This window comes from Chaetodon trifascialis, chromosome 17, assembly GCF_039877785.1.
Source record: "Chaetodon trifascialis isolate fChaTrf1 chromosome 17, fChaTrf1.hap1, whole genome shotgun sequence".
NCBI lineage: Eukaryota > Metazoa > Chordata > Actinopteri > Chaetodontiformes > Chaetodontidae > Chaetodon > Chaetodon trifascialis.
This window is the reverse complement of record NC_092072.1, coordinates 4,602,427-4,628,988: the sequence shown is the minus strand read 5'-3', so window position 1 is coordinate 4,628,988 and position 26,562 is coordinate 4,602,427. Positions and strand designations below refer to the sequence as shown.

At 43.3% G+C, this 26,562-nt stretch overlaps 3 protein-coding genes across 3 annotated transcripts; 1 reads left to right on the top strand and 2 right to left on the bottom strand.

Annotated features, from left to right (window-relative positions):
• Positions 1-807: 807 nt before the first annotated feature.
• On the bottom strand, positions 808-10,266 carry LOC139346099 (T-cell differentiation antigen CD6-like). Its single transcript, XM_070985000.1, has 13 exons — positions 10,257-10,266; positions 8,854-8,925; positions 7,672-7,953; positions 7,246-7,560; positions 5,720-6,034; positions 5,123-5,194; positions 4,793-4,930; positions 3,767-3,883; positions 3,463-3,585; positions 3,124-3,195; positions 2,310-2,480; positions 1,709-1,777; positions 808-1,623 (listed from the first exon to the last, which is right to left on the bottom strand). Exons 1-13 carry the CDS (start codon positions 10,264-10,266, stop codon positions 1,532-1,534), a joined length of 1,848 nt encoding a protein of 615 aa, XP_070841101.1. The 3' UTR covers positions 808-1,531.
• Positions 10,267-11,528: 1,262 nt separating this feature from the next.
• Positions 11,529-16,588, top strand: LOC139346105 (G1/S-specific cyclin-E2-like). Its single transcript, XM_070985005.1, has 12 exons — positions 11,529-11,568; positions 12,511-12,542; positions 12,660-12,717; positions 12,823-12,873; positions 12,981-13,129; positions 13,445-13,580; positions 13,775-13,921; positions 14,103-14,198; positions 14,291-14,425; positions 14,753-14,864; positions 15,131-15,288; positions 15,837-16,588. Exons 2-12 carry the CDS (start codon positions 12,529-12,531, stop codon positions 15,918-15,920), a joined length of 1,140 nt encoding a protein of 379 aa, XP_070841106.1. The 5' UTR covers positions 11,529-11,568; positions 12,511-12,528; the 3' UTR covers positions 15,921-16,588.
• On the bottom strand, positions 16,509-26,500 carry ints8 (integrator complex subunit 8). The gene is made up of 28 exons (XM_070985004.1): positions 26,341-26,500; positions 25,470-25,608; positions 24,974-25,148; positions 24,418-24,558; positions 24,052-24,123; positions 23,775-23,826; positions 23,359-23,538; positions 23,169-23,276; positions 22,747-22,896; positions 22,493-22,593; positions 22,168-22,309; positions 21,739-21,809; positions 21,315-21,490; positions 21,073-21,203; positions 20,724-20,834; positions 20,448-20,652; positions 20,179-20,300; positions 19,579-19,763; positions 19,450-19,483; positions 19,286-19,345; positions 19,139-19,200; positions 18,913-19,031; positions 18,465-18,568; positions 18,053-18,103; positions 17,839-17,912; positions 17,694-17,758; positions 17,528-17,571; positions 16,509-16,727 (listed from the first exon to the last, which is right to left on the bottom strand). The coding sequence occupies exons 2-28, from the start codon at positions 25,600-25,602 to the stop codon at positions 16,611-16,613; spliced, it is 2,985 nt and encodes a 994-aa protein (XP_070841105.1). The 5' UTR covers positions 25,603-25,608; positions 26,341-26,500; the 3' UTR covers positions 16,509-16,610.
• Positions 26,501-26,562: the final 62 nt, after the last annotated feature.

Sequence of the window (26,562 nt, the reverse complement as noted above, 5' to 3'; positions counted from 1 at the left end):
CTTTGGCAAATGTTTTATAGGATTACAAGTTGTTTGTTCTCTGTAGTTTACATGTGAGGTCTTCACTCCAGTCAGCGCCTGAAAGCCTTTAGTTTCTCACAAGCTTGTAGTGCCACCTTGTGGTAGAACTTAATAGCTTGATTACTCTTCTATAAATGCCCTCAGGAGGAAAAATTATCAGGTTATTTGAAGACACTATATGGCCAAAAGTGTAAGGACACTTACTTTTTGAGTTGCTTTGGTCTGTGGTTTGTGTTTATTACTGTTTGAGTTGAGCACCTCAGCTCCAATTAAGGGAAATGTTGATATTTATACTTTAGATAATAGTTGGCTCCAACTTTGTGGCAGTTTGAAGTCTGTTTCCTGTTTCAACAGATCTATAAAAATATGGTTCTCCTAGTTTGGCGTGGAACAACATGTCTGGAAAGCCAAATGCAAGACAGGAAACTGGCTGAAAATGAGTTACTGTATGTGATGTGTTACTTTCGTGTTTCCTTTACAACTGAGCATCCCTGTCTGACCTCACTCATGTTCTTGTGGCTGATCTGTTGTGGGGGCCGAGTCTTTGGGAAAGTCTTCCTAAAAGAGTGGAGACTGGTGAAGTAGTCATCTTAATGCCCATTGTCTTCAAATGAAAGCTTCAAGCCCCAGATACAGGTGTAATGTTCAGGTGTCCACATATTTTTGGCCATGCGGTGCACATCACAATTATAGAGATTCAATAGTTTAATTCAACAGCTATAAAACTCAGTAGTTTGTACTTATATCAAAACATTAGCACATTATTTACAGTACATACTCGTTATTACAGAAAACTGAGATGCAAACACATTTAAATATTAAAAATCTAAAACAACAAACAGTTGCTTCAACTACATTCACAGAACACCTGAACAGACCCGAACTGCTAAGTCTGATATCCTACCTTCCAGGTAACCACTGATTTTCATTCATTTATTCTCTATGAAAAGAACTTGCAGCCTTGAAACTTGCTTTAGATAGTTACTCATCAATCCAAGTGAACATTTCATCCATTAAAAATTTCAATTCCAGGATGTTTGGACGTGACACACTTCAGAGTGAGCTGTACAATTCAAGCAAAGTCACTCATTAACCTTTTCACAACATCCACATGTGCTTGCCATTTGTCTCCCGGGTTTGATTTCTGGAGAAAATGCTTGAGATGTCCGAGCATCGCTGAATGCACCATGTGAGCGCTTTCAAACAGCTCGCTGTGATGCAGGAGGTCACGTTTCCAGACTGCTGAGCTGGACGCTGAACTCACAGTAAATCACCGTGGTTCACAGGAAACAGCAGTTTGGTGAGTTGCAGGTAAACGTCGGTCATGAAGTCCAGGTCAAACTTGATATGAATTTGGTAAAAAGAATATTTTTTAGACGCAGAGGTCACAGTGAGCTTTTTTGTATGGCAGCATTTCAGCGCCAAGCAGGTTCAAACTGCTGTTTGCATTCAAAGGCTGCTGAGAAGCTGGTTCTGTGTAAGCTTCAGTCCATCTCTTGGTCTCTGTTCACTACGAGGCGCCGATGTCATCGTAGTCATCCTCAGATGGAGGGTTTTGGTCGGGGCTCACGGGGGAGTAGATGGGGCCGTCATCGTCATCACCTAATGATCAGACAATAGCAAAGATCAGCCACTCTTAAGGATCTTACTGTTATGGATCTGCTGCTGTAGCATCTGTATCATTTACTTGAGTTGCGCGGGTTTGTTGTTTGTCCACAGTAGACCCTCGAGGGGTCCGGCTGGCTCGTCCCCGGCTCTGGAATATGTGAGAGGTCACAGGTCATGAGTTCAGTTTTCATGAGCTTTTGATCTTTTTGAGCGCAGGTTCACATTCACTTCTGTCTTTCATATCCTCCTGCTGAAGGAGGTGAAACAGCTTTTGGTCATGTGTTGTCTTGACTGCGAGCGACAAACGCCCACAGATTCAGCTCAGGGACTGTACAAAAGCTGATGTGGGCGAGGACCAACGCTTCTTCCCTTTGCTGCTGAGAGTTACAAGGGAAATTTGATGCCACTCTCATGTCTCTATGGCAGATAAGAAGCTATAGTTAACAGCCAGGTAGCTTAGCTTAGCATATAACTGTCTGAAATTAACAAAATACAACACAATCTTCTCATCTAACTCTCAATATGAAAGCAAATAAGTGTATTTCTCAATATGTTGAACTATTCCTTTAATATCATAACAGAAAAATACTGTTAAAAAATACCAATATACACTTTAGAAGTGGAGAAACTTCACAACAACGTGATAGTTGAAGGGACGCAGGTGGATGAGGGCGACTGACCGGGGGTGACCATGACGTAGCCGTTTGTGTTCTCATAGCACTCCCCAGAGGAGGTGCTGGAGGTATCGAACGAGTCCACGGAGATCTTTGACACTCTGGCGTATTCAGCGCCTGTGGGGCCACTGTTATAGCCTGGAAACGTTCCCATCACTTCATTTTTGGGATCAGTGCCTGAAAAATGAAAATCAGATTCGAATATTAAAGACAAAGAATAATTTGAAAGACAAAAGCATTAATTATCTCTTGTAAAGTCCACAGCTGGTGATGGCCCATTTAGAGACTGCGAAAAGTAAGATACGATAGAAAGAACCCCTTTAATTATCAGGTATTTTAAAATCATTAAAATGGTTAAACACTGCCAAGTCAGAAAAATCTTTTAACATACCAAACTCCATAAGCATAAAGTATAATAGAAGACATACAGTCTAAATCTATAAGGTTGTTTTGGACCTGAAGCTTTTCAATAAGTGAAGATAAAATTTGGAACAGTTTACCAGATAATGTGAGATAACATGAGAATCTTAGTATATTAGTAAAAAACACAGTTTGTACAATGAGAGCTGGTCTACTTATCAATCTACTTATCAATGAATCTGGACGTCAGAGTGAATTTGTATCTTCTGGTTTTTCTTTATGTGTTTGTATTTGGACGAGTGTGTTTATGACAGAGAGGAACTAACTGATCTTTGGTGAGGACGTTTCTATCCAAACACTCCCACGGTGGTAAATGTGTTCAGAAAGTGGAAATGCCACCGCGATCTGGGCAGGGTAACATCTTTGCCTCTTTGACATCTTTGCAAACTTGGTGACTCACCTTCCTCTAAGAGGCTGTCGAGACCCGACGGCCTCATCAAAGGGTTCACGTCTGTTTTGTACCTCTGCGAATCTGGATACAAAATGATGCACACCAAGCATTGTCTTAATCACAAACCACCCTGCAAACATTCAGTGCATTGATCTGCACAGACTGCACACACACACACACACACACACACACACACACACACACACACACACACACACACACACACACACACACACACAGCAGGGCAGCATCAACCACAACACAGCAAGAGAACATGTTCAGAGGCAAAGACTGAGAAACACACGGGAGCAAATACAAATGGAGAGGAAATAAAAGAAGGCAGCTCACTCCGAAAGGTTGACAAAGGGACAGACGGGTCATTGCTTGGCTCATACTGCTCATAGTCTGTATCTACTGACGTGCTGTCAACACTACTAAGCTGGGTCCAAAGATACCTGGGATTGGAGGGCACTTTTTGAGACAAACACAGAAAAAATTAAACGACTTGCTGCAAACCTTCTCACCACTGTGCATGTGTATAAATACGCATATATGCAGGGTATAAAGACAGAAAAGATGTGTTAGTATTAACTTCTGCCCACACATTCAGGTTTTTTAATCATGATATTCTCGGGAATGTTCAGCCACTGACCGTCGTTCTGAGGCGGGTTGGGGGTGACCTTGACGAGGTGGACGGCGTCCTGGTAGCTGTTGTGATGATGTTCGGAGGAAGGCCGCAGGCTGGTGCGCGTCTGCTGGAGCAGGAGCGCTGCGGACATAAGAACCAGGATGCAGATAATTACTGCAAACTGCATGAAACGTTTAACTCAGGCCGGGCGTTTAACTGTGGCTGGAGGGTCTAATAAAGCAAAGCCCTAAAGGATTCTTTTATCCTAAAATAATATATTTTTAAAAAAGGTTTCTTATCATATTTGACCTTTAAGAGCTGATAAAGTTACATATGAGGCAAAACGTTAATCCCACATGAAAAAAAATTCGACCTTTTGTGTACTCGAGTAACACTTGAGATAAATACTTGCTAAATAGGCTTTTACAAACTTTAAGTGTACTGAAGTCCACCAGTGAAAATCGGGAATCATGAGCATTAAAACACACAGACACACTGTATTATATCACCAATGTGCTGGAAATTACTTAAATATACTTCAAACTAAATGAAATGAAAAGACACTAATTAAGTATGCTAATACTGTATTACTTCAAAATAAGTATACTTTTCATAAGTTCACTTCATTACTACGAAAAAAATTGTAATTTCAGTACACTTAACTACAATCTATAATACACTTACAATAAAGTATACTTTTTAAGTACTTTAAAATACCACTTTAAGTATTGCACATATATTACTATATTTATTTTCAATATATTTCAGTAGTATATGTCAAACGTACTTTAAATTAAGCACTAAAAGTAAAAGTGTACTTGTACTGACTTTTCTATACTTCTATAAAGTAAAACTATAAAGTACACTCCTTTTTGACCTTTATCAGAAGCGCACTGAAGCTCAGTTAGCCGTTTTTCATCAACTTTAATCTGGTGAGACTGAAGACGAGCACAAAGCGTCACAAATCAAAAGATAAAATGCTGAAATCACAGATTTCTTTCTTCACTTTGTTATCCAGATGAAAGGAGCAGCGCGGAGTGAAGCACCGACCGTGTCTTCTTCTGTAGTGGCAGCAGAGCACCGTGTTTGTGATCAGAAACACGAGGAGCAGGAGCGACAGAGCGATGGTGCCGAGAAGCTCCATCGACGGGGCCGAGAAGCCTCCAGGGGGGTCGAACGCGGCCGCGCCTTCAGGGATGGACAGAGAGGAAAAACACGCATCGTCCTCTGGTTTTCACATGGTTAGCGTTTTCTGTTTGTTTGAACACCTTCCTGTGACTTTTACAACATTCTGCTGCCCTGCTTTACTCTCAGATAAGCCAAATAATACTTTATTTATTTATTGTTTATTTAATCTGGATAAAAAACTTAAATATTTACCAGTCGTCCAGCTGATTCCCAGGGTTGCGTTAGCAGAGGTGGCTGTGGTGGCGGCAGGAAACCCGAGAGAACCTGCAGGATGGAAAGAGTCTTTTGGTTCAACACAGCTGATAAAGAAGAAAGTAAAAGTCATTTAAAGCTCTTTTTTTTTTTTTTTTGTTCTCAGTTATCTAATCGTGACTGAAATCTATACGACTTGAAAGGATTACAACACAGATAAATGACTTTAAGTCTACAAATATCTAAAAACAAACAACTAAATACCTAAAAAATGACGACAACACTTTATAATATTTATAATAATTATATAATTCATACAGGAGCTCAACAACTGCTGAAAATTAACTCTTATAAAAGAATTAAAATTCATTTTCATTGCTGCTTTTGATTCCTGTTTTGTACATTTTCTATGAATAAAAATATAAATCTAATATAAATATTTCAGACAAAACCTGTTACTTTACAGTACTTAAGCCAAATTATCTGATTTTGCTGCCTCATACAAAGCAAATGTAACCCATATATTTCATTAACAACAACAACATATACCTCAAAACACAAAACATTAACAACCACAAACTAAACGCTGTCACCCACCATTACAGACGACGCCAGATGCTTTGGAGGTCGCGCACAGGTGTGCTTTGTTGGCGATCTCCTCGCACTGCCACAGACTCCGCTCGTTTGCAAAGCACTCGTAGTACCACAGCGGCCCGTTGTTGTGGGCGAGAGGAGGAAGGAACTGGGAGAACTTCACTGGCTTGGGGTCACACTGCAGCATGGAGCACACCATGGACGCCATCTTTATATTCCAGCAGTTATCACACACCGTGCCCCAGCTGCCGTTACGGTGGATTTCCACTTTCCCAGAGCAGCGGTCCAGACCTCCCGTCAGTCTGAGGGCTCTCATCTCTGCACGCAGAAAAGACGAAGTGTGAAAGTATGAGAGGAAAATGACAGTCTGTTGTAGATGAATGTTAATGTTAACAAAACAAAACTCAGGACTGAACGCTACAGGAAATCATTCCTGCCTGTGGCCATCGACCTGTACAACTCCTCCCTCTGAATGGCCCCTGGACTTTTCACTTATGCTGTTACATATTTGACCAATTGAACTTTGCACATCCTGTTGTATATACTGCTTTTTTCCAAATTCAACTTGGTCATCCTTTTGTAGCCAAATTTACTTTGCACATCCGTATGTACATACTGTTTATTTGTTCTCAGTCTATATACATTGTTTTATATTCTGTTCTATATTTTGTGGTATATTTTGTTTTATATATATATATTCTTAATATAAATATTTTGTTTTTATATTTGCTTCTTATATATATAGTTCTCTCTCTTTTCTTTCTTTTCTAATTTTATTCTAGTTCTATTCTTGTAAGGAGCACTGCAACAAAAACTATTTTCCCTCGGGGATCAATAAAGGATAATTGGATGAACCCTCCTGACTTGGGGCCCCCCTGGGGCGGGGCATGCGGACAGGCGAGCCAGGCAGTTGCTTGGAGCCCCCGGCCACTAGGGGGGCCCCGGCCACTTACTTACAACAACGATTATTGATAGGCCTGGGCTTTCAGGGACCTCTCTTAGTCCCGCATTGTGCATTTATGTGTTCAAAACACAATTTTTTGCGGCGTGCACGGGTGGGGTGGGGGCCCCAGGTATTTCTTGCTTGGAGCCCCAAGAGACCTTCCTCTGACCTGATCATCATGGTGTGAGTGAGATGTCTCGACAACTATTGGATGGATTGACATGACTCATGTCCCCGTCGGTGGTGATCCCTCAACTATCTGCTGACACTGTCATTGTTAGCATGCTCGTGTTAGCATTTAGCTCAAAAGTACAGCCTTAGCATGGCTGTAGACACTTGATCTTGTTGTGCTTTGGACTTTATTGTTGGTTTAAACTAAATATTTTTCATAGAAAGAAAGAAAGCTTCTTTCTTGAGGTCCACTTTCTGTCTCTGGGGCTTCAAACCACTCCAGAAAGCTAATAAGTGGATTTGGAATTAAGATTTCTGTTTCAAACTTCTGTTTCAAAGGTCAAAAATGAACTCAGTTTAAATCAGTCAGTTATTTTTCTGTGTGTACGGATATGTTTTTGAACTGAAAGGTGACCTGAGCACACGACACCAGCGTCCTCTTTGTGTCCGCAGTCAGCCTCGTCCTGTGCAGCCGGACAGGCCCACAGGTTCTCCTCTCTGCCCGTACAGTTCAGCTCGTCCAGGTAGACGGGTCCTCTGCCCGGGGGGAACGAGCCACCCTGTCCCGTCACGCTGAGGGCGTAACCGCAGCCGAGCTGGGCGCAGACCACGTTAGCATCCTCCAGGTCCCACCGGTCGTCACACACTGTGCCCCATCTCCCATTCCTCCACACCTCCACCCGTCCAGCACAGCGGTCTGATCCTCCCGCCAGCCGCACAGCCTGGTGGCCTGAGGACATTATCATGCTGTCAGCTCTTCTGATTACGATGAAGGGCAGAGATAACCCGGGAAGTTGTTTTACACCAGTTCATTCGATAATATTGCAGAGAAAAATCTTACCACAATCAGCCGAAGCAATCACCGTGCAGTTACTTCCCACGCCCTGCGAACAGTTCTGCAGACGGCCATCTTGGTACAAACAGTCGTGAAAGCAGGCGGTGCTGGGAGGCGAGCTGGTTTTATTCACATGAAAGACGTTGCCGCAGTCAAGATCGTGACAGATCTGTTCCACCAACACATCTGCAGAGTTGGCCGGTAATGCCACCACCTCATGACTCCTGTTCCCAGGCATCCTGAGCGTGAAGCTGCATTTACCAGCGAGTTTGTAAATGTAGGGATCAGCTGAGGACACACAAAATGATTTATGTGATGATTATTCCAGTAAAACTCAAAAGCTGGTGTCAAGTCTAATTCTCTGGAGCCTTGAAGCATCAATGAACAGTATTGTTTCTGCGTGTATTCATAGTGCAGCAGTAAATTATTGTCTTTTACTAAATTATTGTCTTTTACTGGCTTCTGTTTTTAATTTTCTTTTAAATGTATTTTATTTTATTTTTATCTTTCTATTCTCTTCTAATGTCTTTCTTTCTTTGAAATATATGCTTTTAATGTATTTTTATGCTTCTGTAAAGCACTGTGAACTGCCTGGTGTATGAATTGTGCTATACAAATAAATTTGCCTTTTGCCTTTGCAGCAATTTGTGAGTGTTTGTCCATCATGGATTGTTTTTTATTCTATAAAATTTTCTAAAATGTGAATTTGCTCTTGCCAGTGGTGTTCACGCAATGCCAATTAAGCCGATCACCAGCAGGTAAATCTCTCTGTATCTCACAGTATACAGGAGTACCTCAGTAAATGTATTTGACTGAGACGTTTCTGGGACAAAACTGCGCTGTGGAGGGTGCAGTTGACGACAAAGCCACACACAAGCAAACAGCAACAAAGCTTGCTTGCAGAGCAAAGCAGAGTGTGTGTGGGAGAGCGCTTGCTTCTCTCACTGCTTGATTTGCACCTGCAAAGATCACCGAGATGTGTTTCACAAGCAGGTTACCCCACATCCTGTGATAATGAGAGCGGGGATATTCATACATGCTCTGCGTAAAGTATTTATCCTGATTCTGGACAAAAAGCAGTTCGACAAAATCTGGTGTAACGATGTGTTTGTGTACGTGTGTTTGAGAAAAGAGAGAAATTATCTTGCTGAATGACACATCTGCACTGCAGAAAAGCGTTAAACTCACTGTTAGACTCCTCTTCCTCTGCTCTCCCGTAGACGGCGGAAGGGTCTGTTTGAGTGGATGAGTTTTGTAAAGCTGAAATGAAAACAGAAAAGTAACAGTGTGAACATCAAGGTTATAGAGGCTAACACATAACGCACCACATCAAACGCAGCTGCCACAGTAACCACTTGACCCAGTGTCAGATTACTGTGAATCAGACGGACCGCAGCACAACACGCCACCAGCAAATTATCGATCATAATCTTCCACATTCTTGTCGGACTCAGTTTTGCCTCTGACACCAACTTCACGTTTTCCACTTTTAAGCACCCAGACAAACAGATTAAAATGACGCGGTTTAGTGACATGAAATGTGGCGCGTTCCTATGGTCGTGCTAAAAGATTAGTGCTGAAAATAAGGATTAGAAAAATGAAATCTAAAAAATTCCAGATTAAAAATTCTAAATAGATCAAACAGTTAAAATGTACACTAACGTGTTTTATCCACGTTTCACCCAGAACTGTATTTTTCTATGTTTTCACCTTTTTGATTACTTTTAACATCCACATCATCTCTGAAATACATTTGAATTTTCTTCAAGGCATTTTCTTTAGAGGATGGTTATCCAAATGAAAGAGATGCACGTGAAACTTCAAAGCTACAAAAAAATAAGAGCAAATGTAACTAGACCGGACGCCATTTTAGATTTACATGAACAATAAATTTACACAAAATTTCACAATACTTTCCCCAGGTGTTTCCAAAAAAGGATTATTCTACCCGTCAAATAGCTGTTTCTTTGTCCATGTTAAATTTACAGGGTTACTTTTCTTTTGATAAACTGTGGCAAAAAATAGTAAAATAAAAGACAATTCCAGCTTCTACAATTTTCCTTCCCAGACAAGAAAAATCTTCTTATTCATAATTTCCATTGTTTTTCTCATTTAATAACATAGTTTCTGTGCTGCTGTCCTTTCAGCTACTCTGGTTTCAATTCAAGTAGAATCACTGCTGGTGTTCATACATTTGGAAAAATAGAATTAAATAAAGTTAGAACGTTATATCGCCAAGAAAAAAATCTATTATTGTCTCAGCAATAGCCAGTTTCAAAAAAGTCATGATAAAGTCCATAACTCACAGCCAAATCGACAGTTTGTGAACACCTTTAGGATAAAGTTTATACAACTTTATACAACTATAAAACTGTAAACATTACCTTGACAAAGACAGCTCAGCTGGACAATTAAAATACATTTCACCAGCTTCATGTTGTAGACAGAAAAGGAAACTGCTTCTATCGTCTGTCCTCAAAGTTGAAACTCAAACTGTGCCGTGTAGACCATCTACCAAGCCTGTCTGCACAAACTGGCGTGGCTTCCTCTCTTGTTCCCTTTATAATCGACTCACAGAACTTCCCACTTACCACAATGCATCGTGACAGGAAGTGTTATCCATGGCTGTGCCGCTGATACAGTAATATCAGGACTGAAAACACATTCACGATGCTGAAAACATCTCCTGACTTATTTTGTTAAATGACATCATTAACTCAATCTATTAACGATTTTATTACATGAAAAGCAAATTTACAGGTTGCCATTTTCTACCTTTAGATTTATAAAGCTGAGTAAAATCTTTGCATCCTTTGTATAAAATGGACTGAATTAACAATAAGTAGTGACTGAAAGTTATATAATAGTGTTATATAATACTGTATGCCCTGAGGTATGCTGTTAAATTGCTGCTGGGCTAATGAGACTGGAGAAAAGCATTTAGAGTCACAATTATCTTATATGTACCAAATAATTCACACTTAAAAATATGATTACTAAAGAGCAGATAAATATATATTAAATTACTTTAAAATGGTTAAAGGCATAGGCATCTGTTGGTTTTGTGTTTTAATTTAAGAAATTATTGAAATTATGATGGTTCTAGTCTTTTCACCTCAAATGTAAGAAATAAGTCAAATAACTGCTGACAGTGATGTGTCTGTCAACCTAAAGCCATTTTCAACCAGTGGGAGGCGACATTACTCCAAGTTTGTTCGTTGTGCATCTTTTGGTCAGAGTGTTCTGTCGTGTCTTATCGTAAAATATAATCTAGCTGTGAAGAAATATGTTTCTTTTTTTCCGTTTAGGAGAAACGTACACCTCATGAGGGGCGCAGCTCTGACCTATGACCTCTCCACTGACAGCTCCCCGCTTTGTTTACATCCTGGTCCAGGAACACGCGCTCAACTCAACTCTCTCTCCTATTGGCTGTCCTGATCTACAGCTCCGCCCACCACCGGCCGGCCGGAAAATACAACTGACAGGAACAAAAAGAAACGCGCGAGATGAGGTTATTCTAATAATCATGTTATTTAACGCCTCTTGTAAAACAATAAAGGCTTAATAATACTTAAACCAAACGCTGAATTGAAGTAAACTGCGTTCGCTCTCACAAAACGACTGTTTCTCCATTTAGTTGCAAGTTTGATTTACGGGTAAAGAACAAACTCCAGTCCAGCGTTAAGGCGGTTTAAACTACAGTGAAGGGAATACTTTTTTAAAATACGATAAATTACAATTACAGCCACCCACCTTAACGTGATGTGTCCTAACCTCTCATAACCTCCGGTTAAATGGTTCAGGGTTGGGAGTATTTACACACATGCGCAATGTGCACACGCACATTTGTTGGCGCCAGCGCCAACTGGAAACTAGCTTAATTTGGGCTCGGAACCGAGGAGGGTAAGCAGCAAACGTTCAGCGTTCCTGTACAGCTAGCACGTCTCTTAACCTCACTGCTTTTTATCTTATAGTTCTGAACCATTCCTGGGTCATTTGTGTGCAGGTGCTCAGTGTTGTGCGTCAATTAAAGCGGCAGTTTGTTCGTTATTGTGCTGGTACGAGTGTAAACTCCGTCGCTGCAGAGCTCATGGGCCGACTAGTTGTGTTTAGCAAGCTAGCATCAAAGTTAGCTAACAACTAGCCACTTTAAAGTTGTAGGGTCGACTTTAGAAGGTTTTAGAAACTTCTGTTTCTGCGGTGGAAGCAGATTTTGTTTCCTCTGAACTTGAATGAATGAAGCAAACTTATTTACGGTCTGTTCCTGGTTCAGTCACCCGTAAAAAGTTATGCGGTAATGCATCTAAATCATGATGAAACTGACTGACTGGTACAGGAATGACAATAAACCGTAGAAGAAGAGATGTTTAGTATTTGATGGTCGTGCTGCATTCAGGGCGCCTCATCAGTGGCACTTGGCTCAAAATGTCTTCCTCTGAGCCTTTGTGTTGTTGCTGCATTAAGGGAGCAGTTGCAGCTTTTGGTGGGCTTTCACGTCATGTCTCTTTGTGCTGATCACGGTCATTTTGTGTCGTGGAGCTGCGGGATCATCAGCACAGAAATGTCCATAGCTAGAGAGATCGATGTTGAGCAGCAGCGGTCAGTTTACGCGCTCATTAATAATAATGGCGCCTATGATGAGGAATAATAGCTGCCACCATTAATATACCGGAAACAGTGCATGCGGGTTTATCTGTTTTCATCGGGCTTGGTTTTGCATGAAAGTATGTTCTGTGTAAGCCAGGACAGCTGCAGCTGGCTGTTACCGTTTCCATCAGAGGGCTGACTTCCTGGTTTTGTCAACAGACTCTAACTCTGACTCTAAATTTGTTCCCTTTTTTGCAGACAGAAGCAGCCACAGCCATGACTAGAGGAAGGTAATCACCTGTTATGCTGCTCTGTGAATTATTATTATTATTAGTAGTAGTATTATTATGTCTTGACTGGTTGTTGAGCTCCAACTCCGTGTTGAATTCAGTTTGATGTCTTTGCAGTGGTCGCCTGCAGAAAAGATCTGAAAATGCCTCAGGTCAGAAAGGCAAAGTAACAAAGGTAAGAGTCCTAACAAAGCATGCATCTAAGAGGACTCTGCATGGCTTTAATTAGTAATACACAGCATTTTACACATGGTCTGACCTTTGTAACGTCTCTTTTCAGCAGAGCAGCCGAAGAAAGGCTCAGCCTCTGTCGAAGCTGCAGTGTGAGAAGGTAATGATGTCGCAAACAGAGCCAAAACCCCAACTCAGATCATCCCATGAACACACGAAGAAAAAATACACTGAACAGAAGTATCAGTTTTCTCATTTCCATTTCAGAACCAGCTGGTACTTGAAGGTGTCGCTGAGCCTCGTATCCTCATCGAGACCTCGGACAAGGAAGTCGGGGTCGACGGCGATGAGACCGGCCGTGAACTTCTCACTTCAGGAGATTCTTTGGTTCGGCCGTCGCCTCTGCCTCATCTCGGGTGATTATCATTCATTATTCAGCCGTTGTTGCTAATTTCCTCTGACAGACAGTTTAATGTGCGTTTCTCTGTGCGGCTGCAATTAAAGATCATTTTCATTATCAAATAATCCCAAAATTTCGTCCAATACTTGTCACAAAGGCGTTCAGTTTACGATAATGTAAGACCAAGATGACGCCCAGATTCTCAGACTTCAGCGGCTGGAATGACCAGATGTTTAACCTTTGCTTAGAAAATGACTTAAACTATTGCAGTTGCAGATGAATCTTCTGTCCATCGATTGATCGTTGCAGCTCTGTTTTCTGCTTATCACAGATGGGGGTCTTCTGAAGACGTGTGGGTGAAGATGGTCTGCAAGGAGCAGAATTACAGACACAGCAAAAGCTTCATGCAGAAGCATCCCAGAATACAACCCAGAATGAGATCAGTCCTCCTCGACTGGTTGATTGAGGTGCGTCTTCAGCTTCAGCTATTTACATGTTTATAGTTTTAATTGTAAGATTTTAGATTTTTTACACGCAAGGTTCCCAATAGAAGAGAGAGAGAAGTAATCAAAATGTGAATGAGGGTCTTGTCTTTGTTGAGTACACTTCAGATTGTGATCAGAAATGAGCCTTTGAATGTGCTCATTGTTGTTCTTTCCAGGTGAGCGAGGCCTACGCTCTCCACCGGCAGACCTTCTACCTGGCTCAGGACTACTTTGATCGGTTCATGTTGACCCAGAGCAACATTGGGAAGGAGATGCTGCAGCTCATCGGGATCACTTGTCTTTTTATAGCATCAAAGATGGAGGTGAGGAAGAACAACTGTGCAACGCTGTGACGCCCGATTCAAGCCCCAAACATCACATCTCTGTGTTCTTTAAAGGCTTCCCACGTGTCATATTTGCCTCTCTGATGCAAAACCCCAGCAGCCACCTTCGGAAGCTCTTGTGATGGGTTTTAACAGCTTCATGGTTTTCCTTTGCTCGCAGGAAGCGTGTCCCCCAAAGCTCTCAGAGATGGCCTATGTGACTGCAGGGACCTGCTACGAAGAAGAGATTCTTCAAATGGAGTTAATCGTTTTAAAGGTGAGACTGTGACACGTACGGCCACGTGTTGACACGCGACTCTTCATTAATAATTACATGTTTGCTTAATTCTGCTTTACTCTGTTCTACAGGCTCTGAGTTGGAACCTTTGTCCTGAAACAGCCGTTTCTTGGCTGAAGCTTTACTTCCAGATGGCATCGATGAACACCGGCTCCGACCTGCTGGAGCCACAGTTTCCACAGGAGGCTTACATACAAATGACGCGTGTAGGTGTTCAGATTCACCTTTTTAAGGAAGCACGCTGATACAAATGTCCAAGCTGAGCTAAAAAAACATCTAGAAACAAAAATCATTTCGCAGAGTGCTTTTCTACAGTCTGTTTTATTGGATTTAATTCTGATTAAGGCCCCACAACCACGACACCAGTGGTACCCCATCAGAGCTCTCTGCCGTCTCTCCATACCCACTCTCATGCCAAAGTAGACGAATGTGTCAGGACTCGTTTTCTGCTCCATAATGATGCTGTACTGCCTCCTTAAGTCTCGCAGTTAAAGCTTACGCACTCGTGACCAAAGCTGCTGTCTCTCTTCCAGCTTTTAGACGTGTGCATCCTCGACATCAACTCTCTGGACTTCCAGTATCGAGTGTTGGCCGCATCAGTCCTGTCGCATTTCATTCAACCGGAAACGGTGGAAAAAGTTTCAGGCAAGATTTGGGATTATTATGGGATTAATGTGGCTTTAAAAGGCTAAAAATGAAAATCTCAATATTTGATATCTGAACTTTGAGAAGTGGCAAAAATTCTGTCAGGATCGTAACAATATATTTTAGTATTTCATGTTTTTTGATGGCTCAAATGCAGCTTTAAAACCGAAGAGACAACCACATCGACATATTGGCTGAGCTGATATTTAAAAAAAAGAAAACCAACCACAGCGAGCTGCACGTAAACATGTCTTTCATCTGTTCAGGTCTGTCGAGAGACGCCACCCAGCTGTGTGTCAACTGGATGGCCCCCTTTGTGGAATCGCTGGGCTGGTTCGGCAGCGCGACGCTGAGGGAATTTGCCCGAATAAAGACAGAAGACAGACACAACATCCAGACGCACACAGACTACCTGACCATGCTGGTTGGTACTTTGCTCTACTTGCTGGGATGTTACATGACGTTCATGTGGCCGATACTTTTGTTCAAGAGCTTCAGACCTCCTGAGGAATTAGTTTTCAAGCTCATCTCCTCATCCTGTCAGAGCCTCATGGCAGCTGTAGTTAAAGCCGTGTTCAGGCTGTGTCTGTCTGGACAAAGCCGCTCCTACATAGAGACTGATGATTAATTGGGAAAACACTCGAGATCATTGAATGCAAATAGTAGTCGCAGCCTGAGTCCTCACTCGGGTTCAATCAGCTCACCAGTGTGGAAACATTTAACGTGCAGGACAGGCTGGAACATCTGTCGTCCCGTCCCGAAACAAAAGGAAGATTTTAGTTTTGTGAGGCAATCTGGATTCATTCGAGCTGAAAGAAAGTTTCCACAGACACACCCAAAACAGCAGGATGAAGAGAAGATCTGAGCTGAGCTGTCACCAAAGTTCAAGTCCAGAGAAATGCCAGAATGAATGCTGTAAAACCTCCAGCGTGTAAATATATTCACTGATGCTACTTTATCATTTCCTTTTAGGACGCCGTCGGTAAGAAAGAGGTGAGCAGCCCATTCCCCACTCCTCCCAACAGCACAGAGAAAGCCCCCACACACAAACATTAAGAGGACGACTCTGAAGCGAGCATGGACAGAGAGGACGCGGGCTGCCGTCCCACAAAGACGGAGTCCCCTTTACTGGAGAGCGTTGGTAACCAGCAGAGGACAAACTGGACGGGAGTTTATTTCACAGCTGCTGATGTGAAACCTGCCACTGAATGCATTAATGTGCCAACATTTTAAAGACTCTTGGTCAAAGCTTTTTTTATTTTTCCTTCAGGATTTTTAGCCGTTTTAGCGACTGGGTGCTTTAATTCAGAAAAAAAATGTACAAAAAAAAGTGTCGTTTCGAGGAAATGATGTTGTATCACCGAACATGATGTGCAATTGTTTACTCTGTAGCATATTAAATATGTACAGTCAACAGAAAATCTTATAAAGTTAAAATGTTGAATGGATGCTGTTGAAAGCGGCTGAGTGTCGAGCAGTAACGTGGAAACGCTGACGTTCAGTACGAGTTCTTCTGAGGCGTCGAAGCTCGGCTGAACCTTCTGTTTGTTTCTCGGCCGTCTTCACCTTGATGCTGTGATCACCATTGTTTGTAACTCAGGGCAATGGATCGTCTTATTTTTTTAAAGAATTCATTTCAAATGATTACAAGTGTACAAATGAGCAACTGTATTTATTTAGAAGTTTATTTTCTAAGACAAAATAAAATGTCTGCTCCCACCCCCTCAAAAGTCTGACAGGTGTCTCCTAGAAATACAGTTTGGCCATCGCCTGCAGGAACCTCTTCTTCCTTTTCTGTGCAGCCAGCTGCAGCACTTCCTCAGGGTTACTGGTGTTCAGCTCGGCCTGTCCGATGGATTTTATCTGAAGACGAGCAAAGAGTCAGGACACGGGTGAGCAAAGACCTGGAGGTGTGCAGGCTGAACCCCTGTTTCAACAGCATCTTCAATGTGTTAAAGTAGAGTCAGAAAGCTGCTGTTTAAACAAGGTTAAATACAAAACCAGCATCAAAAACTGCCCAATTTTAACCTACATGTAATTTAAGCTGCTAATCACGAGATGAATGCATGCTGGACCACTGTGCTTTGCATTTTTCTGTCAGTTCTTTGGTCATTTGATCTACTTTTCTAAAGCAGGATGAGGCTGTTCATCAAAGAGTGAAGAAACTGAATCTGGCTTGTGTTCAGGTCTTCACTATGCGCTTATTGTATCTTAATTTAAACTTTAAAAACAATTCAGTTCACAGAAATGAATGAAACGCTGAGATACAGGCTGGGAACCAGTGCATTAGACAGACCGAAAGATATCTGGAAAACTCATCTCACATTCACAGGAAATAATCATCAAAAAACTCCTTCTACACAAACTTCCTGCAGGTATTGTCTTCATGATTTATGTTAATTGTACAGTTCAGCAGTTCTGTACTGTTAATATGTATAGAGCATAATATGAAATTAGTCACTTAGGGGTCGTCTGTGTACTCAATGAGAGTAAAAGGGTCTCAACTGAAAATAAGTTTGGTTGGTTATGAAACAGACGAGAAGCTTCTGTTAATTCACAATGAACATTAAATATCTGACCCTTTAAAAAAACAAGTTCAGTAGCAGTTGATTGTTTTATCTTTGGACAGAAACAGTGTTTAACTGGGTTTTTTAACAGCTTACCGCTATCTGTCTCTTCTCAGTCTCGCCTCGTTTGTGGTGAATATCTGAACACAGTCAAGGAGGAAAAAAAATAAAGGCAGACATTGATGTTAACTGCAGGTTTCTTCAAAGAGTTCTCATGTAGGGCCCCAAAAGAGACAAGATGGCAGTTCTGGAAAAAGGATACGTATGAGGTACTCCAGGATGGTGACGTCCCAGATGTAGTCGTAGAACGAGTCCATGGCGTCGTGACTGTGGCGACAGAAGAAGGCAGAGATGTTCAGAGCCGTGCTGCTGCTCGTTACTGTCGGGTGTGTCGCGTCGTGTCATACCTGTTCTGTTCCTGAAGGGCTTTGAACGCCGTCATGTAGTCCACCTCTCGAAGAAACTGGCAGAGAACAGCAACCTGATGAAGGAAAACCAGGCGCTCACACGTCAGTTTATACTGTAGAAAACAGGGCGTGAATATAAAGCCTGAACACTGACGCAGAAAACAAACTGCAGTCATTAAGTCATCACAGACTCGTGGCTCGATCGACCTCTGACCTGTGTGTGGCAGTTCATCATTGAACAGCACTTGATCATCCTCTTCAGGACCTGCAAACACAGTGAAGTAAACTTTATCGTCCCCGAGGGGAAACTCGTCTTCACGTTTAGAAAAGAAACATCACAAAAACAAGACGTTTGACACGATGGCAGATAAAAACACGTCAAAGCATGAAAGAGACATTTGACGGTAAATCCGACACAAACAACAGGTGGCTGATCAAACTAGACTAAGAATGAAAGTGCTCAGCTGCCTGTGATTTGCACTTTGGTACAAAGGTCTTCCAAACACGAGCTCAGGTCTGCAGAGCAGCTCCACCAGAGGACAAACTGTATGAATTGAATGTATAGAAGAGCACAGAAGTGGGCTGAAACCTTATAAAAAAACAGGTGAGTAGCCCAGGTGATGTACCTGGTCAGTGTAGACATCGGGGGGAACAGCTTTGGTGAAGAAGTCGGAGCACACGGCTCCAGCCTGGAGGTAAAGGTTCAGCGCAGCAGAGTACTGATTGGTCACTGCAAACAGAGAAAGACGAGGGAGAAGAGCGTTAGTCCAGCTGACGCATCGGGCTAACGCTGTGTTTACACTCTGCCTGAGCGCTGCTGCCATTTAGCAGCCAGATGTTTGGTGTTGAAACTCGAGGGAATTTAATTTATTCAGTGATTCATGCCTTGAAACGCCATACATCAGGTTCTGCAAACAACTGCAATTCAACCTGTTTTCTTAAATCCATTGTTGACCATTTTAGAAACAAGAACCTCGAGCAAATTCACAGATGAAATACTTTCTGACTGCACAAACAAAGGCTGTACTGAGTCACTGAAGCCCAGATGTTTAGTCCTCTCTGACATCTTCTTACCAAAGTAGATATCGGCCTGTGTGATGAGCCACGACTGGTTGTTGGGATTCAGGGTGAGAGCGTAGGACACCAGCTCTTTGACCGTCACAGCCACAGCCTCCACATCTACTGCCTGTATGCTGCCACACACACACGCACGCGCACACACACACACACTCACAGTCACTGTCACATTTAGAGGCTTTGAGAGATCTTGAACGTTTCATTAGAAAACGTTGGGACTTACTTTGGGAGAGAAGACGGCCAGATGGAGAGGTGTTCTGCTGTCACTTCATTCACAATGTCATCCTAAAAAAAAAGAAAACGGTTCCATCATCCTGCTGTCACGCAGCCGATGTGAGACGTGTAAATGCAGCTCAGACCAGAGACTCACCCGCACTATGCTGTGAAGCCTCACAAACAGCGAGATGAGGGTTGTCAGCACCAACGGCTCCTGTAAGAAACACGTGACACTAACTTTTCATCATCAGCAGCGCCTCATTCAAAGAAAACCTCACGTGTCCAAGCTGGTTTAAGTGCAGCTTGTCAGAAACTTACTCTTAGCTTCTTGATGAAAGTGATGAATTTGCTCCTAAACGGGCGAGACAATGAAAACAGAGCAGAATGAGCAGGACTCTTCCACCTGTGCGTTCTGCACATCACTGTAAACACCTGTGTGCAGCCTACCGGTGCAGGATGCCCATGGACGACTCTCTGTGTTTAATGAGACCCACTCTGCCGTCGTTGTTCCTCTTGTGCTGGATGGACACGCTGCAGATCTGCACCACCACGTCCCACAGCTCCTTGGCTGTGCGTCGGCTCTCTTTGGGACCTGGGAGCTCTTTGCACGTTGAGGCCAGGAGCTGCCCGAGCTGTCACAAGGAAACAGACGGGGTGAGTTTAAGAAGAGAAAACCACAGCGGTCCTGACCTTTTCCAGCATCAAATGTACAGAGCCCAGTTTGAACTCATGGAGATCCCAGTGTCTCCTGAAGTTATCAAATATGTCCAACTGAATTATAGGAATGTGTATAAAGAGATGCACAATACTTATATATGAATCGCGTGGCCTAAAGCTGCAATAACAGCTTTTATGGCCACATTTATTTGGAGCCTCCTTTGTGTCTACCTGACATGTAAGTCCAACGTTCTCTCCTTTCACCTCTCCCTTTTAGCCCAATGAAGTCAACTACACAGACGCTATGTTTACTGGTGAAATCAGGTGTAAGAAGCAACGATAACATCTCGATAACGGAGGCTGTGACGGGCTTGAAAACAGACTTTTTACCTTGATGTACGGGTTGTTCATGACCAGGGATGGTGGCACCTGCAGAGTCAGGTAATCGTTCTCCCTCCAGTTCAACATGAAGGCGACACACTCCTCCCCTACCACCTGACGCAGAGGCAGATCTGGAGACAAAGGTCAATTTAGAGCATCTGAAAAGTATGTTCTGATGCCGTTTTTGATGTTTTAGGCGGGTGAGAGGTGTTAAAATATGAGCTGTGATGCATTACAGGTCAGTACAGACCAGGTAACAACAGTTTCCACCCACTCACCGTGGATCCTCATCTCCAGGTATCCTCTGACCCTGCTGACCAGGTCGGGGGGCGGTCGCTCCTTGCTGCCCTCGGCCGCCATCGTCTCGTGCGCTCGGACCTCCAGCAGAAGCATCTCGTTCAGCATCACCTGCCTCAGCTTCGGGGAGAACTCGGTGACGAGCTCCAGGCAAGCTGAGAAAAGCTGCCGTGCGTGAGCAAAGTCCTGAGAGAAGAGCAAAACGTTAGCCAAGCACAACGAAGCCACATTTCTGAGCACTGATCGAGTGAACGCACCTTTATCGATATGCAGTGGAGTCCTTTGGCCATGAGGATGTAAACCAGGTCCTTGGTCAGGTTGTCTTTAATGCCGAGGATCACGTTAATGTAGTCGAGAGGAACTTCCCACTTTACACACAAACAAAAAGTGGTACTTTAGTTGTTTCAGTGTAAATTCTTCATGTCTGAAAATGAATACAAAATTCTCCACAATAAGTTAAATCAACCTTAAATTCTGGCCATGTGTGAATCTAAGTGAATCATGCTTTATGCTGTAAGCTGCTTTTAATAGCAGAGTTATTATAAACCCTGACTGTCTTTGATATCAGTGCTTGCTTCTCTTCCTCTCAGTTTGTTGACCTCTGACCTTACTGTTGACCCTCCAGAAGGGTCGTTCGGCCATGCCGTGGAGCTCGATGAGGATCTGTCTGATCCTGCGGGGCTCCAGTAAAAGGATGAGCTGCTGCTCCAGCTGCCCGATGTTCACGCTCGCTGAAGCTGTGGAGGGACAAAGCAAAGAGCACGAAGCTTCAGGAGGCTGAGCGGTAATCGGTCGTTGGCTGGAGGCAGATTTCCTGTGGATAACACGCCGTTTGACAGACACTGTACCTGGAATGTCGTAGAAAGAAGGCAGAGGTTTGGCGCTGAGGTTGATTGTGGCCGATCTCTTCCTCATCTGCTCCACCAAGACCTTCCTCTCCTCCTCCTTCAACAGCTCCATGAAGAGCTTGTGAGACGACACCATGAACAGCAAAGGCAGCTCCTCCAAGCTTTCACACAGAGTCCTGCAAGACAGGCGTGGTCTCGCGTCAAAGATGGTGTAACGACTGCGGTACGTTCACAGCTTTAGGTCCAGTCTGCGCTGCAGCTCGTGCAGAAAGAGATGCTGCACAGTGATCTGCAGGGTTGGCTGTTTCGACTAAATAAAGCTTTTATTGTCACTTTAGTTATTCATCAGTGTGTAATACACTGAGGACAAACTACATTTGTTATTCTAGTCAAGTTAAATGAAGCCAACTTTAACGTCACTCACTTCATGAAATTGGCCATGTTTTTCCGGCATGTCTCAGAGGGACGCTCCTTTTCCAGAGAAAGTGTGCAAACCTGCAGGACAAACAGAATTAAATGAGAGAAAAAAAGAAATCAGGTTAGTCCCAGTTACACACTGAACTCCTCAAGCTCCTGAGAAATGATCTGCCATGTTTCGTTATGAAAATACTTTTTTTTTTCCATAAAACTCCCTCAAACTTCTTTCCATAATCAAACAGCTCCCAGTGTCACTGATGCCAGTCTGAGCTTCATTTCATGGCCGTTATCACAAAGCGAAGGAAAGATGGACGCATCAGTTACAAGTCAGACTTAAATCTGAGAAACCTTTGCATGAGCCGAGGTTTGTGCATTCATCATCAAAGCTCCGGCATTAGTTGCTCCTGCAAGAATCACAATATTAGAAGAGGAGTACCTCTAAAATGAAGTCCACCATCCTTTTACTGGGCTTGAGGAGGAGCTGCTGGAAACGCACACTGAGGACTTCTCCTTCCAAAGCGTCTCGGACGGCGTTGCAAACACACAGCTTGTGGCAAACCTCGTCCAGACCCGACTCCCTGCGGAGTGTTAGAAATGGGCTGTTTGTGGATATGACAACAAAAAAACAGCCTGCACTAAGAACTAGACATCCTCTTCAATCCTTACACTTCTGGATGACTCTGCCTTTATTACAGGTTGTGTCACACTGCAAACTGCTTTGTCTGAATCAGTTTTGATGCTGGATTGAATGGCGGTCTCACCCCTGTTGGACTTTGTACAGGAACTCCCTGAGAACAGAACGTCTGAAGTGGTTTGGCAAACTGCGGGACACGTTGTCTTTGATGAAGGCCTCAATGACACACTGTCAGAGAGAGAGTTTAACATCATGTAAAGAACTACACGTGATGGCTACACATGGAGCTGTACTAATGCCACCTTATTCACTGTGTCGTCTCAGGTGTATTTTTACGAAACAAATCTTTAGCTTTACTGTCGCCGCAGCGTCGGCTCTGACCTGGTAGTTACGGCCCCGGATCAGGCTGTTGATCTGATCGTAGGATGTGGTCTGGGAGTCTGAGTCACAGTCTTCAGTCAAAGCCTTGCAGGCGTTCCAGTAGCCAGCCAGACGCTTCTCATCCAGGTGAACGTGGACAGTCGAGTCCAGCTGAAAAACATGAAGAAGTGACAGAGATTCACAAACTTTGCTGGAGGAAAACTGTCTTACAGAAGGTCAATTTTACTTATATTCAACTGTGCAGTGTTTCAATGTGCGTGCAGCACAAATTCAGTGTTTGCATGCAGGACTTCAAGCATTACCATCACGACTACGGGACCAGTTTAATGATGATTTATGTAACACAGCATCAGAAACCACAATGTGCCTGAGGGCTTACAGCAGCATCATAGCTACATGTTAGTGACTTCAGGTTGAAGTACCTTCTTTAACAGTTCCTTTGTCTGTCTGAAGTGATCCCTGGCTTTCTGATAGGCTGACTGGTCTGTGCAGCCTTGCTGGAAGAAAATACCTCCTACGTCATAATGCACCTGAAACACCAAACACAAATGAGACGCTAGTTGATGTAATCTGCACTCAGAAGCCCAGAAAGAAACACTGCTGTCCGCTAACCTGACAGTGCAGCTCATCCGCACTGATGCGAAGCCCTGCAGTCGAGGACTCTGTCTCTCCGTTGGCAGCAGCATCGGCAGCCAGCAGATCCAGAGTCCTCAGCGTGTGAACGTAGAAGTCTTTCTTCAGCTGCAGAGCTCCTTCCAGGACACTGATGGAGTCAGTCGCCTGCTCTTTCAGCTGAGGGCATGAGAAGAAAGCACACTTCACTTCACCTGCTGGATCATTTCTGAGACAGTGGACAGGTGATATAGTGAAAAGTCCAAACCTTTACAAAATCAAAACTATCTGCGATACCGAAATGCTTCTCAAATGTGAATAACCTTTATTTATATCTGCAATAGTTGGAGAACATATATTTCATGACAGTGTTTGGGGATTTCTACTTGATACACAACAAAAATGTGTTAACTCACCACAGTCAGGATGTTTTCAGTCATCTCCTTCTCCTGCTGCACAACACTTAACCTGGAAGATGCCAGAAGATGAGAACTCACAACTCAAACCGACCACTTTAAACAAAAGTGCTGCTGTTTTCTTTTTAACTTTTATGTGCAGCGGTGCCTGGATAAGACCTAGTCCACACGCATGCCCACACGTTATTAAAAATGGAGTTTTCCTTCTTTGCTGCCCACAGTAATAAGCTTATTCCAATTCAGAGGGAGGTGACAGGAAGGAAGGAGCAGCAGTTACATGTTCATCTGGTGAGGTCCCGGTTTGGTCTGTTTCTCTGGAAAGCTGCTCAGCACAATGGTTCTGATGGCCCTTTGAAAGACAGGAAGAATTGGACATGAGGACAGTTAAAATTCTTTGTTATCCTTTCAATTTCTGCAGTTTCTTCCTTTCATTTATTCTTTGCAACTAATGTGAATTAAACTACTACACATCACTGAATGATCGGATGCACTCAAGTCCACTTCAGGCTGCAGTAACTTCCTCTGAGACAGAACAGTAAAAAAACTGTCCGACCACAGCGGATTAGCTCGGCTCTTCTACGACTTCAGCTGGTGCGTCTGACCTCTGTGAGTTTCGTGTGTTTTCATTGTAGGCTTTACTCACCAGCGGTTGTATATGACGACAGCCATGGCTGTAGTAGGAGGCAGAGTGGACAGGTCCAGGTCCACATGTTTCACTCCAGGTGGCACTTTGCTCACACACAGGAGCTCGTTCAGTAACATATTTAATACTGGAATGGTCAAGCTGACGGGGAAGAAGAATAAATCATCACCTGATGCAATCGTCTGTATGATTGGACAGAAGTCACAACTATTAAAGACGTGCTGAGACATTTTCATCTTTGCTTTGCTGGCAACTTCCTATTTCTGCCAAATTAATTAGGCTGCCCTTCAAAAATGCTTTGCATAATTTAAAGCCACAAATCCTAGGACATGACCGGCGTCACTGGGGGAAAACCAACAAGCTTACATTTCAGACATCAGCTAAAGTGAAGGATACCAGTGTCCTGGACAAAACGACAAATATCTGCAACCCTGACACCCTTTCATATCCACTGAATCAAATGCAAGGTCGACCATCTTACATAAGCATGAAAAGTTGGAAAGCGACACTGTCTTCCTCCACGTTTATTTTAGAAGAGCCTTTCACACACGCTTACCCTTTCTCAAGAACATCCAGGTCCCACTTCATGTGTGCAGCCACTTTCAGAGCCAGCAGCTTCAGGGTACGGTTCCTGCGGTTGTCTGCTGGAGGCTGCACTTGATTCTGCTCGTTCACGGAGGGCTTGGACGCCTGCTCCAGGAACTGGATGATCAGCTGCACTGGTGTCGGGTCTGTGGAAATACACACAAACACACTCGTACATACATTAAAAAGAACATGGTTGATTCGCTGGAGGTGTCCACTCATGACACCGACTTAAGAAATGCATCAAACTATAATGATTCTGACAAAAACACACCAAAATCTTAAGATTTTGACTGACATTTTTCATATTAAAGTTTCATTCTAGATGCAAAAATCACAGTTTGGTATCTTGTTGTTCACGTTTAGCCCGTTACTCAAAGGAGGGATTGATTTGATTATGAGACCACTACAAATCTACCAGAAGTCGCTGTATAATAACTGTCATTCATTCTGAACACTGAGCTGACCTGGGTTTGACTTCTGCAGGTGTTTCTCCAGCAGGCTGCCGTCCAGGAGGAACTCAAACCAAGAGGTCTGAAGAGGCGTGCTGGGCCGACTGCTGGCCACAGCAGCTACCCGGTCCGCCGCCTCCGCGCTCATCCTCCCCTGGTGAACAGTGACAGAGATTTTAAACTTGGGTTTATCTTGCAAGGCTTACAGTAAGCAGTATAACAGACACAGGATCAGTTCATCATCAGGGGAGTAATTTACTCCTGAGTGACTGTAATGTCAACAGTAAAGTCCTCTATGGGTCTGGAGGACTGTGTCAAGTCTGAGAAAAAAGTAGTGACGTTATCAGGGTTAATTTTTCATACTGAAAAAACTTCTTCCTGCTTAAACTTCCATGTTTGTGACAACATACATGACCGCAGGGCCATTTCTTGTAACATCACATTACCTTTCCTTCGGAAACACATGGCCACGTGCATTACGTTTTGTGCACGTGTATGTATTCATTCTCTTGCTTTCATGTTCACTTATAAAATGGATTTAGTGGCATATTCAGCATAAAACCTCTCACGTACACCCAACCTATGCAACCTAGATAGGTATCTCCTGATGCTAGGCTCGTGAAGCAGCTAGTGTTTTATTTTCTGTAGCAGACAGGAAAGTGTTTATCCCGTTAACGTGTAGTCCCGACTGGGCGGATTTTCAGTTCTTTGTCGACAGGAGTCAAACTGTGACTGAACCCAGGTCGGTAGCGGCTGCCGGTGGTTGCATCCCTTTCACCCTTTCTCTGTCGTGTGTGTGTAGCCAGCGTTGTTTTGAGCTAATATTCATGCTAACTGGCTAATCTCTAACAGCCTGGCCCCGACACAGAGGGACGGTTTTTCTTACCTTAACAGGCAAAAATGAACAATAGAGGATATCTGAGCTAAATACACATTAAGAATATCTAAAATAAGTGCCGGAACAGCTACACGGACTGTTTAGTTCTCACATAATTCATTCTGCGCTTCGCCATCTCTGCGCCGTATTTCCGGTTCCGCTTCGTCGCCGAGGAGAATCACAGTGCGCCATATTTGCGCATATTTATGCTCTACGTTTCACGCTATTTCA

Bases quoted from the DNA above. Each gene is read 5' to 3' on its own strand.
- LOC139346105 (XM_070985005.1), top strand. The intron at 13,581-13,774 runs GTGCGTCTTCAG...TGTTCTTTCCAG, and splicing joins TCCTCGACTGGTTGATTGAG to GTGAGCGAGGCCTACGCTCT. The intron at 14,865-15,130 runs GCAAGATTTGGG...TCATCTGTTCAG, and splicing joins AACGGTGGAAAAAGTTTCAG to GTCTGTCGAGAGACGCCACC.
- ints8 (XM_070985004.1), bottom strand. From the start codon at position 25,602: ATGAGCGCGGAGGCGGCGGACCGGGTAGCTGCTGTGGCCAGCAGTCGG. The intron at 21,810-22,167 runs GTACTCCTCTTC...TTTGTCCTGCAG, and splicing joins TGGTGGACTTCATTTTAGAG to GTTTGCACACTTTCTCTGGA. The intron at 19,201-19,285 runs GTGAGTCTCTGG...CTTTTTTTTTAG, and splicing joins GGCTTCACAGCATAGTGCGG to GATGACATTGTGAATGAAGT.
- LOC139346099 (XM_070985000.1), bottom strand. The intron at 7,954-8,853 runs GTGAGTTTAACG...GTGTGTCCTCAG, and splicing joins AGAGGAAGAGGAGTCTAACA to CTGATCCCTACATTTACAAA. The intron at 5,195-5,719 runs GTGGGTGACAGC...TCCATCCTGCAG, and splicing joins ATCTGGCGTCGTCTGTAATG to GTTCTCTCGGGTTTCCTGCC.